The sequence below is a fragment of the Schistocerca serialis genome, chromosome 1 (assembly GCF_023864345.2).
Source record: "Schistocerca serialis cubense isolate TAMUIC-IGC-003099 chromosome 1, iqSchSeri2.2, whole genome shotgun sequence".
Taxonomy (NCBI): domain Eukaryota; kingdom Metazoa; phylum Arthropoda; class Insecta; order Orthoptera; family Acrididae; genus Schistocerca; species Schistocerca serialis.
Window position 1 is genome coordinate 314,751,533 of NC_064638.1, and position 27,471 is coordinate 314,779,003.

Genomic DNA, 27,471 nt, shown 5'->3' on the forward strand with positions numbered 1-27,471 from the left:
CACCAGTGCATCCTTCCCCATCTTGATCTCAATGTCATAGCCCACTGAGGATACGAAATAGTTCAAATCTGGTAATATCAGCATTTCTTTAAAAGTTTCCACTGTCTGCAACACATTCTCTCTCTACCACCTTGTTGAAACACTTCCTCCGAGTGTGAAATAGCCTCTGTGACTCCGTTATGGACATACACTGCAACAGTGGTGAGTGTCAAGTCTTCTAATGTACTTTGCTTACTGTGTCACTGTACTGTGGCATGTTGCAAATGACAGACATGGGGTCCACAGAAACCTTGTCACTCCACCACATTCAGCTCAACGTATACAGGGTGTTACAAAAAGGTACGGCCAAACTTTTAGGAGACATTCCTCACACACAAATAAAGAAAAGATGTTATGTGGACATGTGTCCAGAAATGCTTAATTTCCATGTTAGAGCTCATTTTAGTTTCGTCAGTATTTACTGTACTTCCTCGACTCACCGCCAGTTGGCCCAATTGAAGGAAGGTAATGTTGACTTCGGTGCTTGTGTTGACGTGCGATTCATTGCTCTACAGTACTAGCATCAAGCACATCAGCACGTAGCATCAACAGGTTAGTGTTCATCACGAACGTGGTTTTGCAGTCAGTGCAATGTTTACAAATGCGGAGGTGGTAGATGCCCATTTGATGTATGGATTAGCACGGGGCAATAGCCGTGGCGCAGTACGTTTGTATCGAGACAGATTTCCAGAACGAAGGTGTCCCAACAGGAAGACGTTCGAAGCAATTGATCGCCGTCTTAGGGAGCACGGAACATTTCAGCCTATGACTCGCGACTGGGGAAGACCTAGAACGACGAGGACACCTGCAATGGACGAGGCAATTGTGCGTGCAGTTGACGATAACCATAATGTCAGCGTCAGAGGAGTTGCTGCTGTACAAGGTAACATTGACCACGTCACTGTATGGAGAGTGCTACGGGAGAACCAGTTGTTTACGTACCATGTACAGCGTGTGCAGGCACTATCAGCAGCTGATTGGCCTCCACGGGTACACTTCTGCGAATCGTTCACCCAACAATGTGTCAATCCTCATTTCAGTGCAAATGTTCTCTTTACGCATGAGGCTTCATTCCAACGTGATCAAATTGTAAATTTTCACAATCAACATGTGTGGGCTGCCGAGAATTCGCACGCAATTGTCCAATCACGTCATCAACACAGATTTTCTGTGAACGTTTGGGCAGGCATTGTTGGTGATGCCTTGATTGGGCCCCATGTTCTTCCACCTACGCTCAATGGAGCACGTTATCATGATTTCATACGGGATACTCTACCTGTGCTGCTAGAACATGTGCGTTTACAAGTACGACACAACATGTGGTTCATGCACGATGGAGCTCCTGCACATTTCAGTCGAAGTGTTCGTACACTTCTCAACAACAGATTCGGTGACCGATGGATTGGTAGAGGCAGACCAATTCCATGGCCTCCACGCTCTCCTGACCTCAACCCTCTTGACTTTCATTTATGGGGGCATTTGAAAGCCCTTGTCTACGCTACCCTGATACCAAATGTAGAGACTCTTCGTGCTCGTATTGTGGACGGCTGTTATACAATACGCCATTCTCCAGGGCTGCATCAGGGATTCCATGCGACGGAGGGTGGATGCACGTATCCTCGCTAACGGAGGACATTTTGAACATTTCCTGTAACAAAGTGTTTGAAGTCATGCTGGTACGTTTTGTTGCTGTGTGTTTCCATTCCATGATTAATGTGATTTGAAGAGAAGTAATAAAATAAGCTCTAACATGGAAAGTAAGCGTTTCCGGACACATGTCCACGTAACATATTTTCTTTCTTTGTGTATGAGGAAAGTTTCCTGAAAGTTTGGCCGTACCTTTTTGTAACACCCTGTATACCCTGCAATCTTTGCTTGTATTTAGTTGCATAATTAATTCCTTATAGTGAATTTATATTACTCCGCTCTTGTCTGTGAAGTTTATCTCCAGTTGTCTCTTGGATACCTTTTTGGTTAGTTTATTTAACTTGTGCTGTATCTGATTCATCATGATGATGTGTGCTGTCTCATCCCCTGTTCCAACTTTTTCTTATATTGTGGTGTCACTGAAATAAATACAGTGTCAAACAGTATGGTCCAGTGTTCCAGTTTATCGGCATACTGTTACTATTAAGTTCATATGGTGTTTTGTTGAGATATGTGGAGTAAGAAAATTTATTATACTCTTTGAGGAAGGATTGTACTTCATCTGAAATCTTTCCTTCACACTATGAAAGAACTCGGAGCTTTATCATCCTGTTCGTTCTTCATGCCAACCCTTCTTCCGTTCTTGCATTATACATCATTTCTTCCTTGGAATTTGCTCTTTGCCTTAATATGTCGGTTGCTTTTTCTGTGTCCTTCCTCGTGACCAGTGTTGGGCTCACTACTTTCTAATTACTAGATCTGAGTGACATAGTCTTAATATCGTGAAAAAAATCTTATATGGAAGTCTTCCTGTATCCATATGTAAATCTCAGTAACATGCTTCTCTGCACTCTGCATAGAGCTAGTTAAAAGTTAGTCAGTTGTGCCATATTACCCACACATTTGCAGTGTAACGTACTATGGAAACAAGTTTAGTTTTATGATACAGTCTAATGATTTCTAGAGGTAGATGAACTTATTTTTGCTGATCATTGGAATTTTGTTCATTAGATTAAGAACTTGTTAGCAGAAAATTTATATACGTTTATGAAAATTTTGCTTCACGTTAACATACATCTGATAGTACCTTTCAACAACATATGTCTTGGTAAGAGAATTATTTATTCTTATTTTTGGTTGTCATGATATTTTCCCTATGTGGACCATATTGTTTTATTTGTAGCTTTTTAATGTTTGGGCGAAGCAGTGCCTTAATATACCGACTATTTGTTTCTAATTCTGCCCTAGTAACACCTGTTACTACTATCATCAAGTCGCTAGAGTATACATGCACCCTTCTGGTAGGGATAGTTACTTATTTTCTGTAATAAATTTTCCAAGTCAGTATCCCAGCACTCCAGTCCAAATATAGAGCCCTGTGGACGTCTCTTTGCTACGTATTTTTCTGTTATGTAGTCGTGGTGGGGGAAGGGGGAAGGTGCAGATGTGACCTGATTCTAGGACCTTGAAGAGTCTCATTGAGATATGTGGATACAGATCTTAGATGATCATTCTGTTATTGGAATCTATGTTGCCATTTCTTTAAGGTTTCATTTTTTATCTATGTTTAAAAGTGACTTCTGTCATGTACTGTGAAGATGATATCTTTACATCTTCTTCACCTTTTTCACTATTTTAGCTTCTTTTTTATTACTCCATATTGCGATTCCACATGTATTAAACAATAAAGGAAGTCTTGGTCTTAAGCTTTGCAGTGCACGGTATTAAGACCGTAGGAGGAAAACATTATAAAGTTTGTATTGCTGACTGAATGTGCTGAGGTAAAGGCACGCTATATTTTCATGTGGGGAGAACAGAGTTCAAATTCCTATTTGGCTTACCAGCTTTTTTGTGATTTTGCTTAAATTGCTCAAGGCAGTTCCCATCATGGGCCCATGCAATGTTATATTGAGACTCTAATGACTTCATCAGTGGGATGTTGAATCCTAATATACCTTCCTTGTCAGCTGTACTTTGGGTAAGACGAGTGACTAACTACATTTTATCTTTGTCTGTTTGAAATTTAGATCAATCGGGTAAAATTAGAATCTGGGACACAGTTAACAAGGAACATTTACTGAAAAATGAGTTCCAACCATTTGGCGGACCCATTAAAGATATTTCATGGTCTCCTGACAACCAACGCATTGTTGTTGTTGGAGAAGGAAGGGAAAGGTAACATACACATTATCTTGTACTAATAGTTTTATTTGTTATGAGGACCTACAATATTAGTATTTTATATGTTAACAGTTTTTTCTAATTCCACTGACTGTGTGTCCAGTTTTTGTATATTTTCACTATTTATGCTAAATGGATATTATCAGTAAGAATACAAGATGTTATTAACAGGTAGCTTTTATGGGAATTTGCTTCTATTGCATTTGACGACTGCAGTTTATGGGTTAGGTCAGAGGAGACAAAATTATTCTCTCCTACAAGCAACAAGCTTAAGAAGTAGTGCTGCAGTTGTACATCAGTTTTTATTGTTCATACTTGATTAGTTGTATAGAACTCTTGATTTATATTTTATGTTTCAAATTTGTAAGTGCACAGACAATAAACCAGAGAGATACGAACTTTAGTGAAGGTAAAATTCAATTGCAGTACTGTAATATATTTAATTTTAGGTGTATTTCATAGTTTCTGCAATTACACAGTAAAACTGATGTTTGTTGTGAGAATATTTACAAAGCATTTGCTTTTATAACTGACTTGTATTTTAACAGTGAGTATACACTCTGAGCAACTGAATTCAACTCACCTACCTAGTAGTGTCTTTTTCTCCCTTTCACCTTAAAGACAACAGAAATTTTCTGTGGCATTGGGGCATGGACTCTGTGTAACATCTAAAGTGTTTTCAGATTGGGCTGTTTAACCACAGCCGTTAACACACAAAAACTGCTTTGAACTAGATTTCAGCACTTGATATTGTCCAAGATGTTCTCAGTAGGATAAAATTAAAGTGACATGGAGGGTCACAAAAGAACTCCCATGTCTACATCTGCATCTATATCTATACTATAAGTGTAGCTGTGATACCGAATCAAATGTATTTCAGATATCAAGAAATACAGCTTCTATCTGGTTGCCTTGATTCAAAGCTTTCAGTAAATAAGAGTTGGGTTTCACGTGATCAATGTTTTCGAAATCCATGCTGGTTGGCATTGAGGAAGTCATTCTGTTCAAGATAGCTCATTATGTTTGAGCTCAGAATATGTTCTAAGATTCAAGATGTCCATGGAGCTTTCATAAAAATTTGCTGACTCAGTTTGGAAGAGATCAGCAGGTGCGTTGAGGTTTTTTTGGTTCAGGTCTCCTGTAGGTTTCTGTTTTCAAAGAAATGGATATTGTGTGTGACCATTAGTAGTTTTCTCTACTGTTCGACACTGTGATCAGTAGCAGACATGTCATGGGTCCCAGTTCATGAGAATTTTTATATATTTGTAGACTGCTGTTGATGTATTTCGTAACTTTATCAGTCCAAGCAGTATTATTCCATGCTTGTGACCATTCCTGGTGTTCCTACCCACACATCAATTTTTGTCCTTGTGATGTGTGGTGAACAGAAGTAAAAGTATAGGGACATGGCTCCAAATTAAGAATGTGTTTCTGTACAACATGGCTGCTCATCAGTTGTTGTTGTGTAGCATTGAATTTGTGTGATTCACTGAATTGTAACTTGTCTAGTTGGTGCTAGAACAGTTAATGATGACCCTGTCGTAAACATATTTTTGTCCATTGCATTTGATTCCATCTGCACAGGCTTTGCAGAGTTGAGACACATTTCATCATTGTCTTGGCGACACATGAAAAGATTAGTGTGTGTACAACCTTGAATTGGAAGTGCCCTGTATGCGAGATTGCCATGAGCTGCAGTTGTATGTACTGACGATAGTGCGTACTTTTCACATCCTGTGCCTGAATGCATGCCTGAATGTAGGTAAATGGCAAGGACAAGATCTAACAACATCCCAGTTACATTATATGATAAACCATTCCATTTGCTTCTGTAAGAAGTTATTTATGGTTGGGTGCACAATCTTATACATTAAAACAAATGTACACTGTTAAAAACTGTTAGTACAACTGGGGATAGCTGAATTTGTTACACACACACACACACACACACACACACACACACACACACACAAAACTTTTTAGTATATCACAAGCTGCATTGCTGTAATGCAAGTCATCTGGACGCAGAATACAAATATATTGCTCCAGTTGGTGATAAACAATTGATGCACAGGAATTGGATGGATAGAAGTGGTCATGATAATGTTATACTGAGAATGTGGTTGTAAATTCTGAGTAGTTATCACAGCAATTTTGTACAGTTAAAGTAACTGATGAGCAATACATTATGACCACCTGCTTAATAGCGTGTTGGTTTGCTGTTGAAATGCAATACAGCAGCAACTCTGCATGGCATGGCTTCAACAAGTTCTTGATAGGTTTCCAAATGTATTTGAAAATAGATGTCTACACACAGATCCCATTGTTCCTGTATATTATGGGATGCGGATTTGTTGGCTCAAAGGAGCTGGCACCTGATTGTGTCCCAGGCATGTTTCATTGGGTTCAGATCACATGAACTTGGAGGCCAACACATCAACTTTATTTCTCTACAGTACTCTTCAAACCGCTGTAGCATCCTTGTGGCCTTGCAACATATACATTCATCCTGCCAGATGATGCCATCGCCATTGGGGAAGACACCAAGTCTGGTAGCTTATCATCTGCAAACCAAACAATTTAAATGCAAATTTCATTGGCGAGTTAATGCATCCATATGAAGAGCTATCAGTTTTTGTATAAAGGTGGAACCTGCATCCTATAATTTAACTACAAACTCGAATAGAAAGACAAGAGCTGCAGATCCAAAAGTGGAATACATATCATCTATATTATCCCACACCCCATCATGCCAAATATGGACTAAACTCTGCCTCATTTGTGACCATCCAGCACGTACAGCATGTTCTGGCATCCTTGTAAATGGTAACATCTGCTCTGACTGCGTGGTACTTGCTGAATGTTTTGCCTCTCTGTCATACGAAGTTTCTTTTAGTGAATGGGAGCTTCACAGCACTGTGGTAGTGTCTCAAGATACGGCACCTGGACCCAACAAAACCTCCAACCAAATGCTCAAACATCTTCAAGCTGACAGCGTGAAACATATCCTCGGGCTTTCTAATGGTGGCAGGATGGAGAATTTCTCTCACAATGGCAGGAAGGTATTATTATTCCTGTTGGGAAACTGGGAAAGGTCCCACATATTTTAACTTAATTACGGGCCAATGTCTTTGATAAGTGGGCTGTGTAAGTTATCTGAACGAATGGTCAACTGACATCTTTGTTGGTGCCTCGAAGCTGGAGGCCATATATCGCGATTCCAAAGTGGCTTTTGGGTTTTCTTGTCCACCACAGATCACCAGATCTGTCTAGAATCTTCAGTGTGAAGCACTTTTGTGCATGACCAAAATCTGATTGCAATGCTCTTTGTTCTACAGAAGACATATGATATCACCTGGCAACATCACATTCTGTGTACAGTCCAGGAATGGGTTTTCCAGGGCAGTTTCCCATTTTCATCCTGAATCCCATTATCTCTGTGGTTTTTTGGCTCCAGATAGGTTCAACTCTTAGCAACCAATATATAATATAATTGACATCCATAATGTAATGGAAAAATGCAAATGGTGGACAAGTAAAACCAGCAAAGTTTACTCCTGTATTTGAAATATGCTCACTATTTTTATTTACTCAAATTTGGCATATTTCGTGACAGTACCTTTTCTGTGAAATGTTTACAAGATGATATTTGTCTTGGCTTCAGTTGTCTAGTGGAAGTATGATTCCACAATGCAGTTTCGTTGGCTGCAGAAATGACCTGGTTCAATGCGTTTGCCTAATTTTTGGTGCTTCAAATACCATTTCTTCGAATGTGGTTTCTTCTTAAAGTTTATATAAAAAAGGTAGTAACATAATTCATTTTTCCTGTTCACTAACAAATCATTATGACGGCGACCTGCACATTGTTCTACCGTCAACACACACCGAGAGTTCACTGCCGACTGACTACAGTCAAAGACAACTCCAGCTTCAAAGACATTTTACACAACACACAAGCTTCCACTTGTAATCAGTCTCTTTGATATTCTTCGTCACGTCTACTAATAGTAATCAGTATGCTTTCACTCTCAAAAATATAAGTAAATTAACATAAAATAAGGCAAATTAAAATTTAAAAAAAAATTCTGACAAAAATTACAATTAAAAAAAAATTCTGACAAAAATTACAATTAAAAAAAAATTCTGACAAAAATTACAATTAAAAAAAAATTCTGACAAAAATTACAATTAAAAAAATTTCTGACAAAAATATAAGAAAACATTTACAATTTGGTATCGACAAATCTGGTAGAAAATAACACATCTCCCAGATCCATTACATATTCCATGGAACATTCGTGCCAGAGCACATAATGGCTAGATACATTCAGCTTAATATCATGTCTTACATTCTTAAACAATATGACGCTTTAAATTTCTGCAATATGACCACACAGTGCCGTTGTTAGGGAAATGTGGTAGAATAACCCGTGATGGAAATATTTGTTTATACTGTCATGTAGAAGAAGGTATAATTAGATGAATGACGAACACTAACTTCACTTAAGGAAGGTTTATTCAGCACTTGCACATACAACAGCGCGGAGCGAACTGCCTGCAGCCAGAACACATACAGTATATACACAGCTGCAAAACATTCCAGTACAATGATTCTTGACATTTGTGGATACTTCTAGAATGTACTCGAACCAAATACAGAAATTAAAATGGCACAATCCAGGTGAGTTTTGAACTCAAGACCCTTCATTCAACAGTTCAGTATCATAACCACTACACCACGGTACTACTCAGCTTCTTCTGCGACATTGCTCCCTCCTTAGAAAACAGCGTCTCAGTATTACGTCCTCCTATTCCGGGAACAAGTCATCGGTCCTGCATACTCAGACTTCCGATGACTGATGCTCGCCCTGGTGGTGATCTTCTCAGAATTCTTTTTGCCACTATGCTCTTCGTCATCTTTCCGCTTGTTGCCTGTTGCTGGAGCTTCGAATTTACCCTGGATGATAGGATCCTTATAGGGCTTCATTCAAAGGATGTGGACCGTATTTCTGATCTTTCGTCGTCTTATGTCGGGGTCGAAATCTCAAACTTCATAAGTAACATCAGATAACTGTCTTACAACCTTATAAGTTGCAAAGTAGCACCTGGGGAGCTTCTCAGAGAGACCAATCTTCCCAACAGGAGTGAAGATCCAGACGAGGTCACCAGGCTGGTACACAACAGGGCAGTAGCTCGCGTCATACCTTCGGCGATCATTTTCTTGAGCCTGCAATGTTGGAAGTTGAGCTAATTGCAAAGCTGCCTCAGCTTTGGTTAACACGTAGCCGATGTAGTCGTTTTCCATGTCATCAGGATGTAACGGAAACAGTGTCCATCTTCATAGTCGCCTCACGCCCATGCACTAGGAAAAATGGCATAAATCCTGTGGTGTCTTGTTTGGCAGTGTTGTAGGCAAACGTCACGAAAGGTAGCAGCTCATCCCAGTTGCTGTGCTCAGCACTGACGAACATTAATAGCATGTTGGCCAAGGTCTTATTCAGGTGTTCAGTAAGCCCGTCAGTATGTGGATGGTAGGCAGTCGTCATATGATGAGTAATGTTGCACCGACAGTTTATCTCTGTCACAAGATTCAATTGAAAATCATTCCCTTGATCCGTAATTAACGATACTGGGGCACCGTGTTTTAATAAATGTCTTCCATGATGAATTTGGCTACCTTGGATGCTTCTGCTGTTTTCACAGCTTTTGTAATGGCATAACGTGTCAGATAACCAGTGCAACCAGTAATCCGTCTACTGCCACTAGTGGACGTTGGAAATCGTCCGAGGAGGTCAATCCCAACACGCTGGAAAGGTGTTTGGCTGGTGGAATTGGTATTTGTCAGCCAGGTGGTTTCCGAGGAACTGCCTTTCTCCTCTGGCAATCTCTACAGTGCGACACATAGTGACGGACACTCCTAAATAAACCTGGCCAGAAAAATCTCTTGTGTATGTTATCGTATGTCTTAATAAAGACTAAATGTCCAGCCTCAAGTTTGTCATGGAACTTCTGTGGAACATCTAAGCACATATGTTTAGGAATCGCTGGTAGCCACCTCTTTCCAAATGGATCAAAGTTTTTCTTGCAAAGTAATCCATAAACTACCTTAAACTGTCCATTCACATCCTCTGACCGATTTAAGGGAAGCATAGCTTGAGATATCTTGGTGTCACTCTACTGCTCAGCAGAGAGATGCTGGAGTGTAGTGAGACAGTCACTATCTTCATCAAAATCTGGATGGTCTTGCACAGGGTTTCTTGAGACACTGTCGGCATCTTGGTGTTTTCTTCCACTTTTGTACACTGTGGTAATGTCATACACTTGAAGATGTAGTGCCCACCTGGCGAGTCGTCCTGTTGGATCCTTAAGACCTGTCAACCAACAAAGTGAATGATGGTCTGTAACAACTGTGAATGGCCTTCCATAGAGATACTGTCAAAATTTGCACATGGCCCAGATCACAGAAAGACATTCTTTTTCTGTAGTTGAGTAGTTTCACTCGGCTTTTGTAAGTGTCCTAGAAGCATAGGCATTCAAAATCTGCACCAGCACAGCACTGATCCCATACCCACTGTCATCTGTGTGTAGTTCTGTAGGTGCTGCCTCATCATACAGACAAAGTACAGGGTCAGTTGCCAGAGCTTTTCGCAGCACATCGAAAGAATCTTGTTGAGCACCACCCCAGATAAATTTAGCATCAGCTTTTAACAACTCTTGGAGTGGCCTGGCTTTAATACAAAAGTCTTTGATAAAACAACGGTAATAAGAACATAATCCGAGGAAGCTTCTCACATCTCTAATGCTTTTAGAAATAGGAAATTCTGTTATAGATCTTACATTCTCTGGGTCAGGCCGCACACCTTCATTTGACCCAAGATGTCCAAGTATTTTCATTTCTTTTGCTCCAAAGAGACACTTTCTTGGACTAAGTTTCAGTCCCCGTTGTTGGAGTCACTTAAAAATGGCCCTCAGTCCTTTTATATGTTCATGATATGTCTCTGAGAACACTATAATGTCATCTAAATAACAAAGACAAATTGTCCACTTCAGGTGACAAAGAAGATTCAAAAGTTGGTGGTGCATTACACAAACCGAACAGCATTACCTTAAACTCATACAGGCCCTCAGGGGTGATGAATGCAGTTTTCTCACAATCAGCCTCATCTACTTTGATTTGCCAGTATCCCAAGTACATGTTCATGGTGAGAAAAACTTAGCCCCCTTCAGACAATCTAGCATATCATCAGTTCGCAGAAGTGGGTAAGCGTCCTTTTTAGTTATCTTATTAAGCTTCCTGTAATCAACACAAAAGCTCCAACTGCCATTCTTCTTCCTCACGAGGACCACTGGTGATGACCATGGGCACTGCAAAGACTGAATGTCATTCATCATCATTTTCTCTACCTTGCCGCGAATTATTCAACGTTCCGTTGCTGACACACGCTATGCTCTCTGGCTTATTGGTTGATGGTCTCCAGTGCTAATCCCTTCACCATCGATTTGTTTAATTTGCTCTTCACCTGTGGATTGAAACATTCAGAGAACTCTTGAAGAATGGCAAATAGCTTCTTCTGTTGTTCCTTAGTAAGATCTGGTGATAGTCGAGCTATAAGATCTTGTCTCATAGTAGTAGCACTAGTTTCGCCCACATACTCGGCATGGGAGGTTTCTATGATGCTCAGCTGTTCTCCAGTTATCAGCTCAGTGTTTGCTATGCACATGCATTTTGGAAGGATCTGCGGTTCTTGGCGACAGTTAACTATCCACAATTCACTGAATCCATTCTTGAACGAGACGACAGAGGCTGGGAGGGCCAAGTTACTCTTCAGTGGTATGCTTCACTTACATTCCACTACAAGATCCATGGGTTGATGCATGGCATGACACGTGACAGTTACCTATCTAGCACTGACCGCAGGAATGGTCACTTCATCCAGCACACGTAGTCTCCACACACTCGGATGCACATCTTTCTGTCCACAGTATCTCATCTCATCTGTCTAGCAAATTACCTCGAGCAATTAAACAGAGAACCGACTCGTGGAGATAACATCTTGGACCTACTGATAACAAACAGACCCGAACTTTTCGACTCTGTATGTACAGAACAGGGAATCAGTGATCATAAGGCCGTTGCAGCATCCCTGAATATGGAAGTTAATAGGAATATAAAAAAAGGGAGGAAGGTTTATCTGTTTAGCAAGAGTAATAGAAGGCAGATTTCAGACTACCTAACAGATCAAAACGAAAATTTCTGTTCCGACACTGACAATGTTGAGTGTTTATGGAAAAAGTTCAAGGCAATCGTAAAATGCGTTTTAGACCGGTACGTGCCGAGTAAAACTGTGAGGGACGGGAAAAACCCACCGTGGTACAACAACAAAGTTAGGAAACTACTGCGAAAGCAAAGAGAGCTCCACTCCAAGTTTAAACGCAGCCAAAACCTCTCAGACAAACAGAAGCTAAAAGATGTGAAAGTTAGCGTAAGGAGGGCTATGCGTGAAGCGTTCAGTGAATTCGAAAGTAAAATTCTATGTACCGACTTGACAGAAAATCCTAGGAAGTTCTGGTCTTACGTTAAATCAGTAAGCGGCTCGAAACAGCATATCCAGACACTACGGGATGATGATGGCATTGAAACAGAGGATGACACTCGTAAAGCTGAAATACTAAACACCTTTTTCCAAAGCTGTTCCACAGAGGAAGACCGCACTGCAGTTCCTTCTCTAAATCCTCGCACAAACGAAAAAATGGCTGACATCGAAATAAGTGTCCAAGGAATAGAAAAGCAACTGGAATCACTCAATAGAGGAAAGTCCACTGGACCTGATGGGATACCAATTCGATTCTACACAGAGTACGCGAAAGAACTTGCCCCCCTTCTAACAGTCGTGTACCGCAAGTCTCTAGAGGAACGGAGGGTTCCAAATGATTGGAAAAGAGCACAAATAGTCCCAGTCTTCAAGAAGGGTCGTCGAGCAGATGCGCAAAACTATAGACCTATATCTCTGACGTCGATCTGTTGTAGAATTTTAGAACATGTTTTTTGCTCGAGTATCATGTCGTTTTTGGAAACCCAGAATCTACTATGTAGGAATCAACATGGATTCCGGAAACAGCGATCATGTGAGACCCAACTCGCTTTATTTGTTCATGAGACCCAGAAAATATTAGATACAGGCTCCCAGGTAGATGCTATTTTTCTTGACTTCCGGAAGGCGTTCGATACAGTTCCGCACTGTCGCCTGATAAACAAAGTAAGAGCCTACGGAATATCAGACCAGCTGTGTGGCTGGATTGAAGAGTTTTTAGCAAACAGAACACAGCATGTTGTTATCAATGGAGAGACGTCTACAGACGTTAAAGTAACCTCTGGCGTGCCACAGGGGAGTGTTACGGGACCATTGCTTTTCACAATATATATAAATGACCTAGTAGATAGTGTCGGAAGTTCCATGCGGCTTTTCACGGATGATGCTGTAGTATACAGAGAAGTTGCAGCATTAGAAAATTGTAGCGAAATGCAGGAAGATCTGCAGCGGATAGGCACTTGGTGCAGGGATTGGCAACTGACCCTTAACATAGACAAATGTAATGTATTGTGAATACATAGAAAGAAGGACCCTTTATTGTATGATTATATGATAGCGGAACAAACACTGGTAGCAGTTACTTCTGTAAAATATCTGTGAGTATGCGTGCGGAACGATTTGAAGTGGAATGATCATATAAAATTAATTGTTGGTAAGGCGGGTACCAGGTTGAGATTCATTGGGAGAGTGCTTAGAAAATGTAGTCCATCAACAAAGGAGGTGGCTTACAAAACACTCGTTCGACCTATACTTGAGTATTGCTCATCAGTGTGGGATCCGTACCAGATCGGTCTGACGGAGGAGATAGAGAAGATCCAAAGAAGAGCGGCGCGTTCCGTCACAGGGTTATTTGGTAACCGTGATAGCGTTACGGAGATGTTTAATAAACTCAAGTGGCAGACTCTGCAAGAGAGGCGCTCTGCATCGCGATGTAGCTTGCTCGCCAGGTTTCGAGAGGGTGCGTTTCTGGATGAGGTATCGAATATATTGCTTCCCCCTACTTATACCTCCCGAGGAGATCACGAATGTAAAATTAGAGCGCGCACGGAGGCTTTCAGACAGTCGTTCTTCCCGCGAACCATACGCGACTGGAACAGGAAAGGGAGGTAATGACAGTGGCACGTAAAGTGCCCTCCGCCACACACCGTTGGGTGGCTTGCGGAGTGTAAATGTAGATGTAGATGTAGATCTTTGAGTGACCACAATCTAGAATGGCCTGAGAAGCTTTCAAAAAGTCCCATCCCAGAATGACGTCATGAATACACTCTTGCAAGACGATGAATTCTAAGGGCTGTTTATGGACACTTATGAATGGTACATCTTCCTGTAGGTTTTACATATTTCCCATTAGGTACCTTCAGCAGAGATGTTTTGTTGTCGATGAATATGGTTTTCTGCAAATGGCGGTGGTACTTCTCCGAAATGACTGAATATGATGCTCCAGAGTCCACAAGAGCTTGGGCTGGTCAGCCGTCCATGAGGATATCGACGTAGTGTCTTATCATTTTTGTAGCGATCGATGGCGGAGGATTTTTCTCTTCGGCTGCCTCACCTCCAAGGAAGGTCACACCCTTTAGTTTTCCAGGTTGCAGCGGCTAGGTGATCGGTTGGAGCTTCTAAACAGTGATGGAGACCTTGATTGGCGTGTTGAGAAGCACCCTCTCCAGCGGCTAGCTTGTGGTGATGGTGACCTATGTTGTCTTGCACCCACATCATCTTGTTCATCTTCGTTGTCCCGGAGTTGGCGTCGGCTAAGATTGGCCTGCTGTCTTCTGGCACGGGTGACATCAGATATCCGCCACCTTTCTCAACAATAGTGCACCACATGTCCCGCTCGTCCACAATGGAATCATACTGGTTTGTTTTCGTTGTTCCTCCAGATGTCTGTGTTCCTTGGTGCCCAAACAGGTTCCTCATGCGGCATTATAGGAATGTAACTCTGCCTTGGTTTCAGCTCCTTCACCGTTTTAAAGGGAAATGAAGGACGAGAAATTGGGTTCAGTGTTTGTTCCAGTTCCTCACTTATGATCTCTTGAAGCTTCTCAGTTTTTTGCTCACCGTGTAATCCAGGTGCCTTCTGAACTTCCTCTCTATTTGACGAACACCACTTGTGAAATCAGTTGCTACCTCCATCACATACATCGATACAACGTTTGGAAGCTGTTCAAACTTCTTGCATGTAATTCTTTTTTGATGCATTATACTGGCACCATTTTATGCAGTCGTCTGCTGTGGAAACCACCTTCAGTAGTAAGGCTTGATATACTCATGCTCATAAATGAAGGATAATGCTGATACATTGTGAAACAATGCTCTGGTGGGCGGTTTGCGGGTTTAAATCACCTTGGGGTATGACCATTCGGCGCATTTGACCTGCGGTCGTCGCACGGTGGCGCTGGCAGTAGTCCACATACGCAGAGATGTGTTGATGTATGTCAGAGTACAGTGCAGTGAGTAAGTGTGCAGACATTTTAATGGTGACTGTGTTTTGAAAATGGCTTAAAGAACATATATTGATGATGTTTTGAGGGGTAGAATACTAAGGAGACTGGAGGCTGATCAAACACAGCAGATTGTAGCACGGGCCCTCTGTGTGCCACAGAGTGCGATCTCAAGATTGTGGCAACGATTCCAGCAGACAGAAAACATGTCAGGTGCTACAGTATGGGACGTCCACCATGTACAATACCACAAGAAGACCTATATCTCACCATCAGTGCCCACAGATGACCACGGAATACTGCAGATAGCCTTGCTTGGGACCTTACTGCAGCCACTAGAGCAGTTGTCTCCACACACACAGTCTACAGACGACAGAACAGACATGGTTTATTAGCCTGGAGACCTGCGAGGTGCATTTCACTGACCGCTGGTCACAGGAGAGCCCGTGAAGCACGGTGTCAAGAAAACAGTATATGGTCATTGGTTCAAGAATGGGAGGCTACACCCCAGCAGCTGCTTGATCACCTGATCCAGAGTATGCCAACCCGTTGTGCGGCCTGTGTACGTGTGCATGGCGATCATATCCCATATTGATGTCATGGTAGATGAGCAGGAATCAGTGGTGTTTTGTAGCAAATGTGTTTCGGGGCGGTTTTCTCAACTTATCACCAATACCATGGACTTTTGGATCTGTGTCATATTTGTTCCCTATGTGCCTATGCTATTAGCACCAGTTCTGTGTAGTGCCACGTTTTGTGGCACCACATTCTGCCATTATCCTTAATTTATGAGCATGAGTGTACATGTCCGCAGTAACATACTTCATGAGGTGTGCAACTTTGTCTTCCTCCTTCATTCTAGGATCCACTATTTTACACTGCTCCAAGACATCTTGAATGTAGGATGCAGTAGTTTCTCCAGGACGCTGGGCCCCTGCACTTAAATTTATCTTCAGGCTTGCACTTCTGTCGTTGTGTGTCGCCGAATACTTGCACAGTTCTGCCTGGAATACTTCCCAGCTTGTGAACTTCTTCTCGTTGTTCTCATACCTTTGCTTGACAGTGCCCTCCAAGTAGAAAATAATTTAGTCAAACACATGGTGTCATCCCATTTGTTAAATTTGTCTATATGCTCATATACCTTCAGCCACTTGTTTGGATCTTGGCCACCGTTACCAGAGAACCCGGAAGGATGTCTCCTGTGGTAGCACACAGTTGCTGACATCGTAATGTTCTCTTCTTCTTCTCCTGTCTCCGGTAGATTGCGATCTGTTGAATATGGCTCGAACTCGGGTTTCTCGCCAAGTAAATGGCCACTGTGTCATTGATAATGTGCACTATCACATGTTCCAATACCTGGCGCCTCCAGCGGAATAATGTCACGTAGAAAAAGGTGTAATTAGGTGAATTACAAACACTAACTTCACTTAATGAAGGTTTATTCAGCGCTTGCACATACAAGAGTGCGGAGCGAACTGCCTCCAGCCAGAACGCATACAGAATATATACAGTTACAGAACATTCCAGTACAGTGATTCTTGACATTTGTGGATACTTCTAGAATGTACTCGAACCGAATATAGAAATTAAAATGGAACAATCCAGGTGCATTTTGAACTCATGACCCTCCATTCAACAGTTTAGCATCATAACCACTACACCACAGTATTACTCAGCTTCTTCTGTGACAATATCTTCAAGCGCATTTGAATTGCTTAGGTAATTACTGTTTGAAATCTTGATAAAGTGTAGGCACAGGAATTAAAGGTAAGAAATAAAATTAGTGTTGCCAATATAACATCAATGTTAGATGATGTAGAAAGCAACCCTCATGCATTTGCTACCTCACAAGCTTCAACTTCTAAAATGCAATTTTAAAAAGCTATCCCCCCAATACAAGCAGAAGTTAAAAGTGCTTCCCTTTAAATCTGCTATTCTCTTCAGGTAGCCTACAAAAGATTTGTCACACCTAAACACCCCAGAAACAGATATAATCTATTGGTTTCAGTGTAAGCTTTCCAAGTCAGCTTCATTCACTAAACATCACCAACCAGCTAGGTACTTGCCTGCACAACCTAATCTGAAGTCCCTGCCTACCAAGTGTCTGAATGTTGGCTAAATGACAATGGTAACCTAGAAAACTAAAAATGACTCAATCAGAAATCCACCCTGCGTGTGAGAATGCATTTTTGGTGTCTCTCTGTTTTCAATACTAGAAGAAGTAATATGATTGATCCTGAAAGATTATGTACTCCTGACTTAATAAATACACTACAAAAACAGAACCTTTGCTCCATAGACCATACTGCCATGTTTCCTGCTCTTACAACAGCTGCCAACCAATTCTTCGATTTCATGAGCTCTGAACTGCTTCACAAAATTGTTATAATATTCAGGTCTTATTGACAACCAGCTTAAGGAGGCAAATGCAGCCATTTCAATTGACCACTTTCTGTTCCCCCTAGCAAATTGTTGTGACCTGCCAGTACCTTTCAAAAGTTTACTTTTAACAGGTGTTGGAAAACACCAACCATCTTGGGAAAATCATTCACCCTTGAAAATAGCGTAGCAGGCCCAGGTCACGATTTACACTGCCGTTTGTGAAAAGTACTCCACCAAGAAGGAATTACCAGAATAACACCACACGGGTGTGCAAGCAATACGTGACATGACATGTTTTGCAGCGAGATGGGGTATACGTAGGCTGAGCAGAGCCCTCTCGTGTCAGTCTGACAGAGTCGGTGTTGTGCCTAGTGTAGTCGGTGCAAAGCTGTCACATTAGGTAGAAACAATACAGTGAGTGCCAGTATGCCTCGTCGACATCAAAGGGAACCATATTGGCATCTGAGCAAGTTTGAACGGGGCAGAATGATTGGTCTCCAGGAAACAGGGTTGCCATATTGTAACATATCGGCTCGCACAGGGCATGTTGCTACAACAGTGAATTGTGTGTGGGAGCAGCGAATAGAGGGAACTGGACCATGGAATGTGACCACAGCACGGGATGACAGTCATCTTGTTTGCATGGCCATTACGGTCTGTACAGTGTCATCCACAGTGTTGGCTCATCGCTGGAGCACTGCAACAGGTGTGAAGTTGTCTGCATCGACGGTTTGTTGCTGTCTACTGCAGGTTGGACTGGTTGCACGCGTGCCATTACATCGGCTTCCGTTGTCCAGAAACCACAAGCTCCCTCGGACTGCAGTGGGCACGTGAACACCGTCACTGGGGTGCTGAGTGGCAACATGTAATCTTTTCGGATGAGTCCCACTTCACTGTGTCCTACAGCAGTGGCTGCATGTGTGTCTAATGGTACCGTGGTGAGTGCAACCTGGAGGGCTGCATTGTGGAGCGGCATAGTGGACAAACACCAGGTGTAATGGTTTGGTGCGCCATTGGTTACAACAACCGATCTCGCCTTGTACGTATTGGGGGCACTCTGAACAACAACCGGTACCTAATGCAGGTTGTGGAGTCTGAGGTAGCCCCCCTGCTTCAAGTACCTCCGCTGGCCACCTTTCAACAGGACAATTGCAAGGAATGTACATGCCTTCTTTGAAGAGTGACTGGTACCATTGCATCCCTGGCCTGCACGTTCGCCAGCAATGTCATCCAGCAAACATGTCTAGAATATGGTTGGTCGGCACCTGGTGCATCACAGTCCTCCAGTAACTGGTGTCGTGGATTTGTGGGCTCAGACACAAACTGTGTGGAGGGAAATCCCTCAGGAACATATTCAGAAACTCATTGATTCATTGCCATGGCGTATAGCAGCTCTAATTGCAGCACATGGTGGCCACACGACATACTGAATAGTAGGGCTCAAAGGACATGTGCAGATTTGAAAAGGTAATCATTTGTTACTTGTCATGTACCTAACCTGTGGTATTAAAATAACTGAATTCATGTGTTTCCTTCCTGGTGTTGCAATTTCCACAAATGGTAGTGTACTTACAAAGTTTGTGAGTAAACCGCCAATCATTTCCAGGCTAGACAGAAGCTTCCTTCCCCTGGATACCGAAAACTATCATTGTCATATACAGTCGCAAAGGATACAGTTCACAGATCCAGCCAGTAAATGGCATCTTACATTATGAAGTCCTTTGACAGTCAGATGACTTGTGGTTTGGGATGATTCATCAGCCAGCAGCCCTCTGTGATGTGGGCAAACTCTGCAACCTGATGAAAACTGTTGTGAAAATATTTTTGTACAGATTGATAACAACTGGTGCCTGTGATTGTTATTCCACACTTCTAGCATGCAGTATAAAAACATTACACAGTGAGTGACCTTGAAAGCTGGACTTTGCATTTATTGTGCACGCGGTTTATCGTTTCATCTCCAGTACATATGGCATTGCATAGCTTGAACAAAAGAGAACACATTATCTAAAAACTGCAAGAGCCCGCACTGTTGCCAGTTAATGCACCTACATCGATACCCCACAAGCCACCATACCACACTTGGCGGAGGGTACCCTGTGCTACTACTAGTTATTTCCTTCCCCGTTCCACTTGGAAATAGAACAAGGGAAACATGACTGTTTATACGCTTCCATATAAGCCCTAATTTCTTTAATCTTATCTTCATGGCCCGTAAGCGCACTGTATGTTGGAGGCAACAGAATCGAACTGTAGTCAGCTTCAGTTGCCGGTTTTTCAAATTTTCTCAGTAGTGTTCCTCAAAAAGAATGTTGTCTTCCTTCCAGGGATTTCCATTTGAGTTCCTGAAGCATTTCTGTAATACTTGTGTGTTGTTCAAACTTCCTGGTAACAAATCTAGAAGCCAGTCTCTGAACTGCTTTTTACTATGTCGTCCATATACAATTCTGTCCTATGGTCAAATGATGGTATGTTTGTACAATTCTTTGGCGCAAAATTTAAAACTTTGACTATTGTTTTGCTGTCTTCAACTGCCACACCAGACTGATCAGCAAGGGACTGGACAGAAGTCTTGAATTTGCTTAGTGATTTTACATTGGACCAGAATTTTCTCAAGTTTTCTGCCAAATCTTTTGCAAAGGTATGACAGTGGTAGCTGGTGTATGTTTCACGTATAGATCTTTCCACAGATGCACAAATCTCTAACCTTTGCTTGTTGTTACGTGTACACACTCTTTTGACCCAACAGTGCAACAGCCTCTGCTTCCTCAGCATTTTCTGAATTTCATTATTAAAGAATGTTGGGTCTTTCCCATACTTAATCCACTCTCCAGGCACATAACTCTCCAGATCATGATTTACAATCTCCTTAAACTTCGCCTACAATTCCTCTGTGATCATCTTATTGCAACTAAGTGATGTCAATTCAGTGTCTTAAGTGAGATGCTTTCTAGCAGACCCTTCTTGACCGATGTATTGACTTTCATAACCATAGTTGCTATAATGTCATCGTGATCGCTAATCCCCGTTTCTATACTGACATTGTCTATAAGGTCTAGCCTGTTTATAGCTGCAAGGTCTAAGATATTTCCATTGTGTGTGGGCTGCTGAACTAGCTGCGAAAGATAGTTTTCTGAAAACGTGTTCAAAAGTACTTCACGCGATGGACAGTCTGTACTCCCAGCAGTGATTCAATAGACATCCTAGACTATACTCAGTAGGTTAAAGTTGCCTCCAACTAGTATTGCACGATCTGAGTATTTATGTGCTACGACCATGGACCTCCTTCGAATGATATAGGACTGTAACAGCAGAATCGGATGGCCAGTAAAAAATCCAACAATTAACTTGGTTTCACCTAGACCCGTTATATGCAATCGAACAACTTTACTGTCACACTCCACTTCATCCTGAGTAGAAACAATATTGTTGTCTACTGCAATGAACACTCCCCCCTCCTGTGGCCTCTAATCTGTTTTTCTGATATATGTTCCACGATTCGCTAAATATCTCAGAGCTTTCCACTTCAGTTTTCAGCCAGCTCCCAGTCCCAAGAATAAGTCTGAGTGTGAGAACTTTCCTGGAAGGCAGTAAATTCGGGAACTTTGTTATGAGTACTTTGATGATTTTCTGATAAAATTTTGACATTCAAAGTGTCTTTATTCTGCTGCTTATTGACTTTCGAGTGTTTATCAGAGTACCTCAAACTGTCGCCTAGCCTGAAAGACCCTTATGTGCATCTCACAGGTACTCTGCTTCCCGAGTAGCTGCTTCCTTTGTGTACTACACTCTTGACCTATCAAGGTGTGTCCTATAAATTCTCACCTGATAACCCAGATCTAGAAATCTACAGCCAAGACCATCACAGAGTCAATGAAGCCTTTGATTAAGACTCATCACTTGACTCCAAACCAAAGGACTCTGATCAACTCTGGGAACAATACTGAAAATTGCAAGTTCTGCTTGCACAACACAGTTGAGGCCAGCAGCCTTCACCAACTCCATCAGCTGCCAGTATGAACTGAGGATGGCATCAGAACCCATGTGACAGATGTTGTTGGTGCTGACGTGACCCATAACTTAATGATGACTGCATCCCGCACATTAGATATCTACAGGAAGGGCTGCCTCGCCATATCAGATGAGGTCCCCTGGCAGACATACCAAGTGCACATTGACTTTCATTCCAGCTCTGAACGCTGCCTACCTAAGAGGCTCTGTAATGCGCTTAATGTTGGAGTTCTTGATGACTAGTAAACCATATCTCCTTGTGCCTGCTCAGACCCTACTGAAGCAGTGGCCATATGGACCCACACAACGTGATTGGGAGAGGCCAGACAGCCAGTCTTCACATGGGTCCTTTGCCTCTACTGACTTGAATGCCGTACTACCTGCCACTCACCCTACTGTAAGGGCAGAGCCATTGCTTCAGATACACTAGGAGGTGCATCAACAACAGAGCTTATGAGCGAAACAAGTGAGACCTGAGGTGTCTCATACAACATGCCAGATTCTCCACCACCACTACAGCCTGAGGCAGCAGCCTGCAGGTGACTAACTTTAGCCAAAAGCGCATTCAGCAGTTTGCGAACTGCAGCCAGCTGATACTGCATCCGCACACAGCGTGCACACAACCTACCCATCCTAGCAAGTCTAACTGAAGAAATAACTGTAAAAGCAGAAAGAATCTTAGATATACCCTCCTGATGAGTCACAAACGGTCGCTGATGCATTAAGGAGCTATGAAGCTGGCTGTTCAGAACAAATGAAAATTGCTGGCTGCTGGACTTAAAATTTTGTAGCCTGTCGAGTTTGTATTCAGATTAGCAGTTGGCAGGAACTTGGTCAATGCAGAAGCTATGTGGTGGCTAGATTGTTGCATAATGTGTGTGAGGCTCTGCCTTCAGTTACTTCATATGTGAGCCATTGAGAACCACTTACTATAAGAACAACTGTGCTGTCAGCCCACGAGAAAGAGCTCATAATCTCAGCACATGAGACAGAGATCACAGAGTAATCCTTGCAGGAGAAACCTTCATATACTCTTCCCACATGTACAGACTTCGTTCAGTGTGAAGTGGTCAAAAATAGATTGCTGATATGGAGCCACTGAACTGCACAGAAGCTGTAGCCAGCAACCTCTGAAGCCAATGCAAATCTGAAGACTGTCACAGTGTCTGGAGCAGATGGCTGAATTATGCAATGAAGTTATGAATGTTGACTACAGGCAGTCCCTGCATGTGATGTAAATATATTTGGGGAAGCATTTGCAATGGCACCGTATGACAACAGATTTGGTCTTCCAGCTACGTACTGCTGTGATTTGTTAGGAAATCCCACCACCAGGTGCAGAAGTAGAGCTAAAAAAATTACTGAGGGCCTGTCACTATTAGTCACTGCTGATGTAACTCCAGGTCACCCCTAAGTGAGTGAAACTTGCACATATCCACTCTGAACCAGAGTAGGCTGTAAATCATCTCCATTTGGCAATCTGCTGCATACTCAATGATGCTGGGAAGCAGCAGTAATTCCATTTGTTTTCTCTAAGTCTTCAGAACTTGACTGAGATTAGAAGACTACACATAACACACATCTGACATTTCAGTTGGCAGATTTAAGATATTGAATGTGCTGGTGTGGAACAATGTTGTAGAATATATAACATCACGGTGCCCAATTGAAAATTTGCTATTTTCCAATTTCTTTATTGTGGCTTTAAACCTTATAGTCTTTACAAATATTAATGAGCCTGTGAACATTAAAAATGTTTGTGCGCATCAGACCCTTTTGTGCCTCCGATGACATATTTCACATGCCCTTATGTATAATGAATAGAAAGCTACATTTCTCTTTCTTAAACCAATTAAATAACTATTTATTTGTGTCCTCCTCATAAAATTCTTCCTATTGATCTTCAGCATGAATTTTGTGTTTGCTTGCTCCTGCAGACTGCTGCAGTTTTTTTTTTGTCAGTACAATATGAACTTTAACTGCAAGAATTGTGTGCCATCTCTTTTGAATTAAATTCTTTTTTAAAAATATATTTCTTCTTATTGATGCTTCTAAGTTTTAAAAGCTCACGCCATACAACACCACTCGTAATTTTCAGTCACAGAACTTATGTTACAAGGAGTTTGCATTAAGTCATATCATAGATATCAGCATTAAATCAAATCGAAGTTATATATTTCTTTGTCTATGTAATATTTGACATCCTCCATGAGGTGACCAGCTGAGCTGGACATGCTGTCTTATTGAAATAAATTTTTGGCATTTGACTGGACATACATAATATGGCTGATGTTGTGAACAGTGAAAGACCATTAACACACAATATGGTATATTTACATCTACATCATATACACTGTATTCTGCAAGCCACCTAACAGTGTGTGGTGGAGGGCACTTCTTGTACTGTTAACTTATCACAACACATTGCTGTGGCCTGTATTAATCACATCCGTGCGTCATCTGACGTTAACATTTGTCGGAACAAAGCAACGCCACTGTGTAAGCCCATAACCTTTCAGTTACCAGAGGCATTACCAGGAAAGGGAAGGTGGGTCTTTATTTGACTAAGTGCTTAAAACTTTGTTGTGATACACGCTCTTTTTACTGAGAGGCAATGCAAAACTCTGTACTCAGAGGGTAAATGTAACCAGTTTATATGTAGAACAAAATTTGATTTAGAAGTGATTGTGTAGATGCAATAGTAGAAAATCATAATTCACTGGTTTCTACAGACTTATGAGGTATATTCCAAAATTAAGGTCCATTTTGTCATTAAAAAGTTTTTATTGACAGTAATGTTTTGCCACCTATGTACTTTATTTTTCTACATAACTGTCACTCACATGGATACACCTTCTTTAATGTTGCATCAGCTGCTTTAATCCCTCGGCATAGAAGTATGCTGCCTGGTAATTCAAGCAATTGGTAACATTGGTCTTGAATTCATTGTTGTTTTGAAACCATTGTCCACTTAGCTGCTTTTTTAAATGCAAAAAGAGGAAATAGTTTCTTGGTGCAAATTTGGGACTGTATGGAGGGTGCTCAATAATTTTCCAATGATAATCTTGGATCTTATCCTTGGTTTTGGTAGCAGTGTGAGGACATGCATTCTGTTGGAGGAGGATTATGCCATATGACATTTTCCTGTGGCATCAATTTTGGTTCTGACATCTTAGTTTCAAAACTATTTTGGTTTGGGTGAACTTCAATGGCGTCACTGCATTGACTGTTGTTTTGATGCTGTGTTGGTGTTGATATCCACATATCATTGCTTGTGACAATGTGGGAAAACAAATCGTCTCCATCTCGTCTAAAGCACTCCAAAAACTGTCGTATGCTACCCATTCTTTGCTCTTTGTATTGATCAGTGAGCATTTTTGGTACCCATCTTGCACACAGTTTGTGATATCAAAACTGTCCATTGACAGTCCTGTAAATTGAGGTTTGAGAACATTTTAGAATTCCGAAAGATCAGTTTGCATGACATGAATAATCCAGCGTTTGCAGATATTGTCAGGAAAAGTTTAGAGAGTTTTTGATGTTAGTTTATCACCTTAAGCATTGACATCTTCACCGAGTGCACACAAATTTTGGATGCAGCGATTGAAATCAATAAATGTAGAATTAAGTGATTCTGGATTTGAAAAGTGTATGGGCTAAATGTGAGGAGTATTCAGAAAGTACGAAGCGTTTCCATCTGATGCCGCTAGGCGCGTGCTGGTTGCGTATATTTAGGTATGTGCGTGCTCTGCAGCTCAGTCGGCATCCATCTGTGACAGCGGGAATGTCTCTGCGCATCTGGTTTTTTTCGATATTCGAATTTGAAATGTGTGCTGCAATTGAAAATCCCACCAGTTGTGACGTGCGGTCTGTGATATGGTTTTTGGTGGCCAAAAACCTAAAACATAAAGAAATTTATGGTGAACTTTGTGAAGTGTACGGAAACAACGTAATGAGTGACTGTTCCGTCCTGAAATGGTGCATTCAGTTTAAAAGCGGCCGAACCAATGTTCATGATGAAGAGAAGAGTGGATGCCCGAGCATTGTGACTGACAATTTTGTTGATGAAACGATTAATGAAAACTGTCACTTCACAGTGGCGGAGTTTTTGCTTTCTTTTCCACAAGTTTCACGGACTTTGTAGTTTGAAATTGTCACTCAAAAGCTAGGCTACTACAAATTTTGTGCACGATGGGTGCCCAAAATGCTTACAGAACAGCGAATGGGGGCAATGTTGACATTTCTGGAGACCTACCACAAACATGGTGATTCATTACTGGATCGAATCGTAACCGGTGACGAGACATGGGTGAAACACATCAGTTGCGAGACAAAATTACAGTCAATGGAGTGGGGGCACACAAGGTCCCCCCAAAAACCAAGAAAACGTTTGCAAACCTTGTCAGCAAGGAAGTTGATGGCGACATTGTTTTGGGATAGGCAAGGTGTGCTTCTTATTGATTTTCTCGAATGTGGAGCAACCATGAATTCTGCCCGGTACTGTCAAACTTTGCACAGCCTTAGAAGAGCAGATCGAAACAAACACTGAGGAAAACTGACGTCCAAAATTTTGTTTCTGCACGACAATGCCTGACCTCATATGGCAAACTGCACTAAAGAACTCCTTAATTCATTCAAGTGGGAAATTTTCCCTCATACGCCCTACAGCCCTGATCTTGCACGAAGCGACTTCCACTTGTTTCCCAAGATGAAATGCTTGCTTGCAACACAGCACTTTGATGATGACACAGACACCAGGTGGGCGTGACTCACTGGCTGAAGTCTCAGGCGTCAGAATTTTACGACGAAGGTCTTTAAAAGCTTGTCCATCGCTGTGATAAGTGCCTCAGTGTGTCTGGTGACTATGTGGAAAAGTAGCACGTCAATTGCTCTTTCAGATGTATATAATAAAATGTGTTTCTTGTACTTAGTTTTTTTTTAAATGCCAAAATGTTCCCTACTTTCTGAATAGCCCTCGTAGATTCCAAGTAGTCCAAGTGAACTTGTATAATTCTATTTTTATAGCCTTAGTGTGGTGTGAGGATTCTGTTGGTCTCTTCATATGTATAAGAAATCACAGTGATAGCATCATCTTATAAGCAGCCATGAAAAATGTATTTACAGATGGTGGATATTGTCGGGTCCTAAGCAGCTGATTGCTGGAACTGTTTCCAAAAACAAGCCCAGGACTTACCATCTCCAGAAAATGTATCCAGTTTTATAGTTCGCAGTCTGATATTATCTGTTGGAGCTACTGAAGTGAAAGTCATAGCAGGTTGTTTATCAGTTGTGGTTGTGTCAGCCATGGATTTCATAGATTTCCCCTTCTGTTCCCTGTGAAGTGCATAAAATAGCACTTTTGGCTGTGTGTATATATTCATCACATTTGGGTGCGTCAGCAGCATCATCGAGTAGATTGTTAATTTTGTTATCAATGTCTGTCAGTGCACATGGTAATTTGTGTAATTGACCTTCGGAATATTATTTTCTGTAGAGATTGCATGATTAAAGTATTGTAACCCATTCAAAATGTGTGTAATATTAGCTCTTGCTCTCACATGTACACTTTTCAGGTGCTGTAACTGATTGTTATTGATGTGTTCTGTGTCAGACATTATGAGGGGATTTGCAGTTGTCTGAGTGGGTCAAGGTAGTAGACAGTTTGATAAACAGCTAAC

At 41.6% G+C, this 27,471-nt stretch overlaps 1 protein-coding gene across 1 annotated transcript in view; it reads left to right on the plus strand.

The window, feature by feature from the left end:
* LOC126469690 (actin-interacting protein 1) overlaps nucleotides 1–27,471 on the plus strand; it is a 166,407-nt gene that overhangs the window by 12,833 nt on the left and 126,103 nt on the right. Inside the window, exon 4 of the mRNA XM_050096856.1 lies at nucleotides 3,714–3,861. Within this exon, the coding sequence (XP_049952813.1) occupies nucleotides 3,714–3,861 (148 nt within the window). The remainder of the gene's footprint in view (nucleotides 1–3,713; nucleotides 3,862–27,471) is intronic.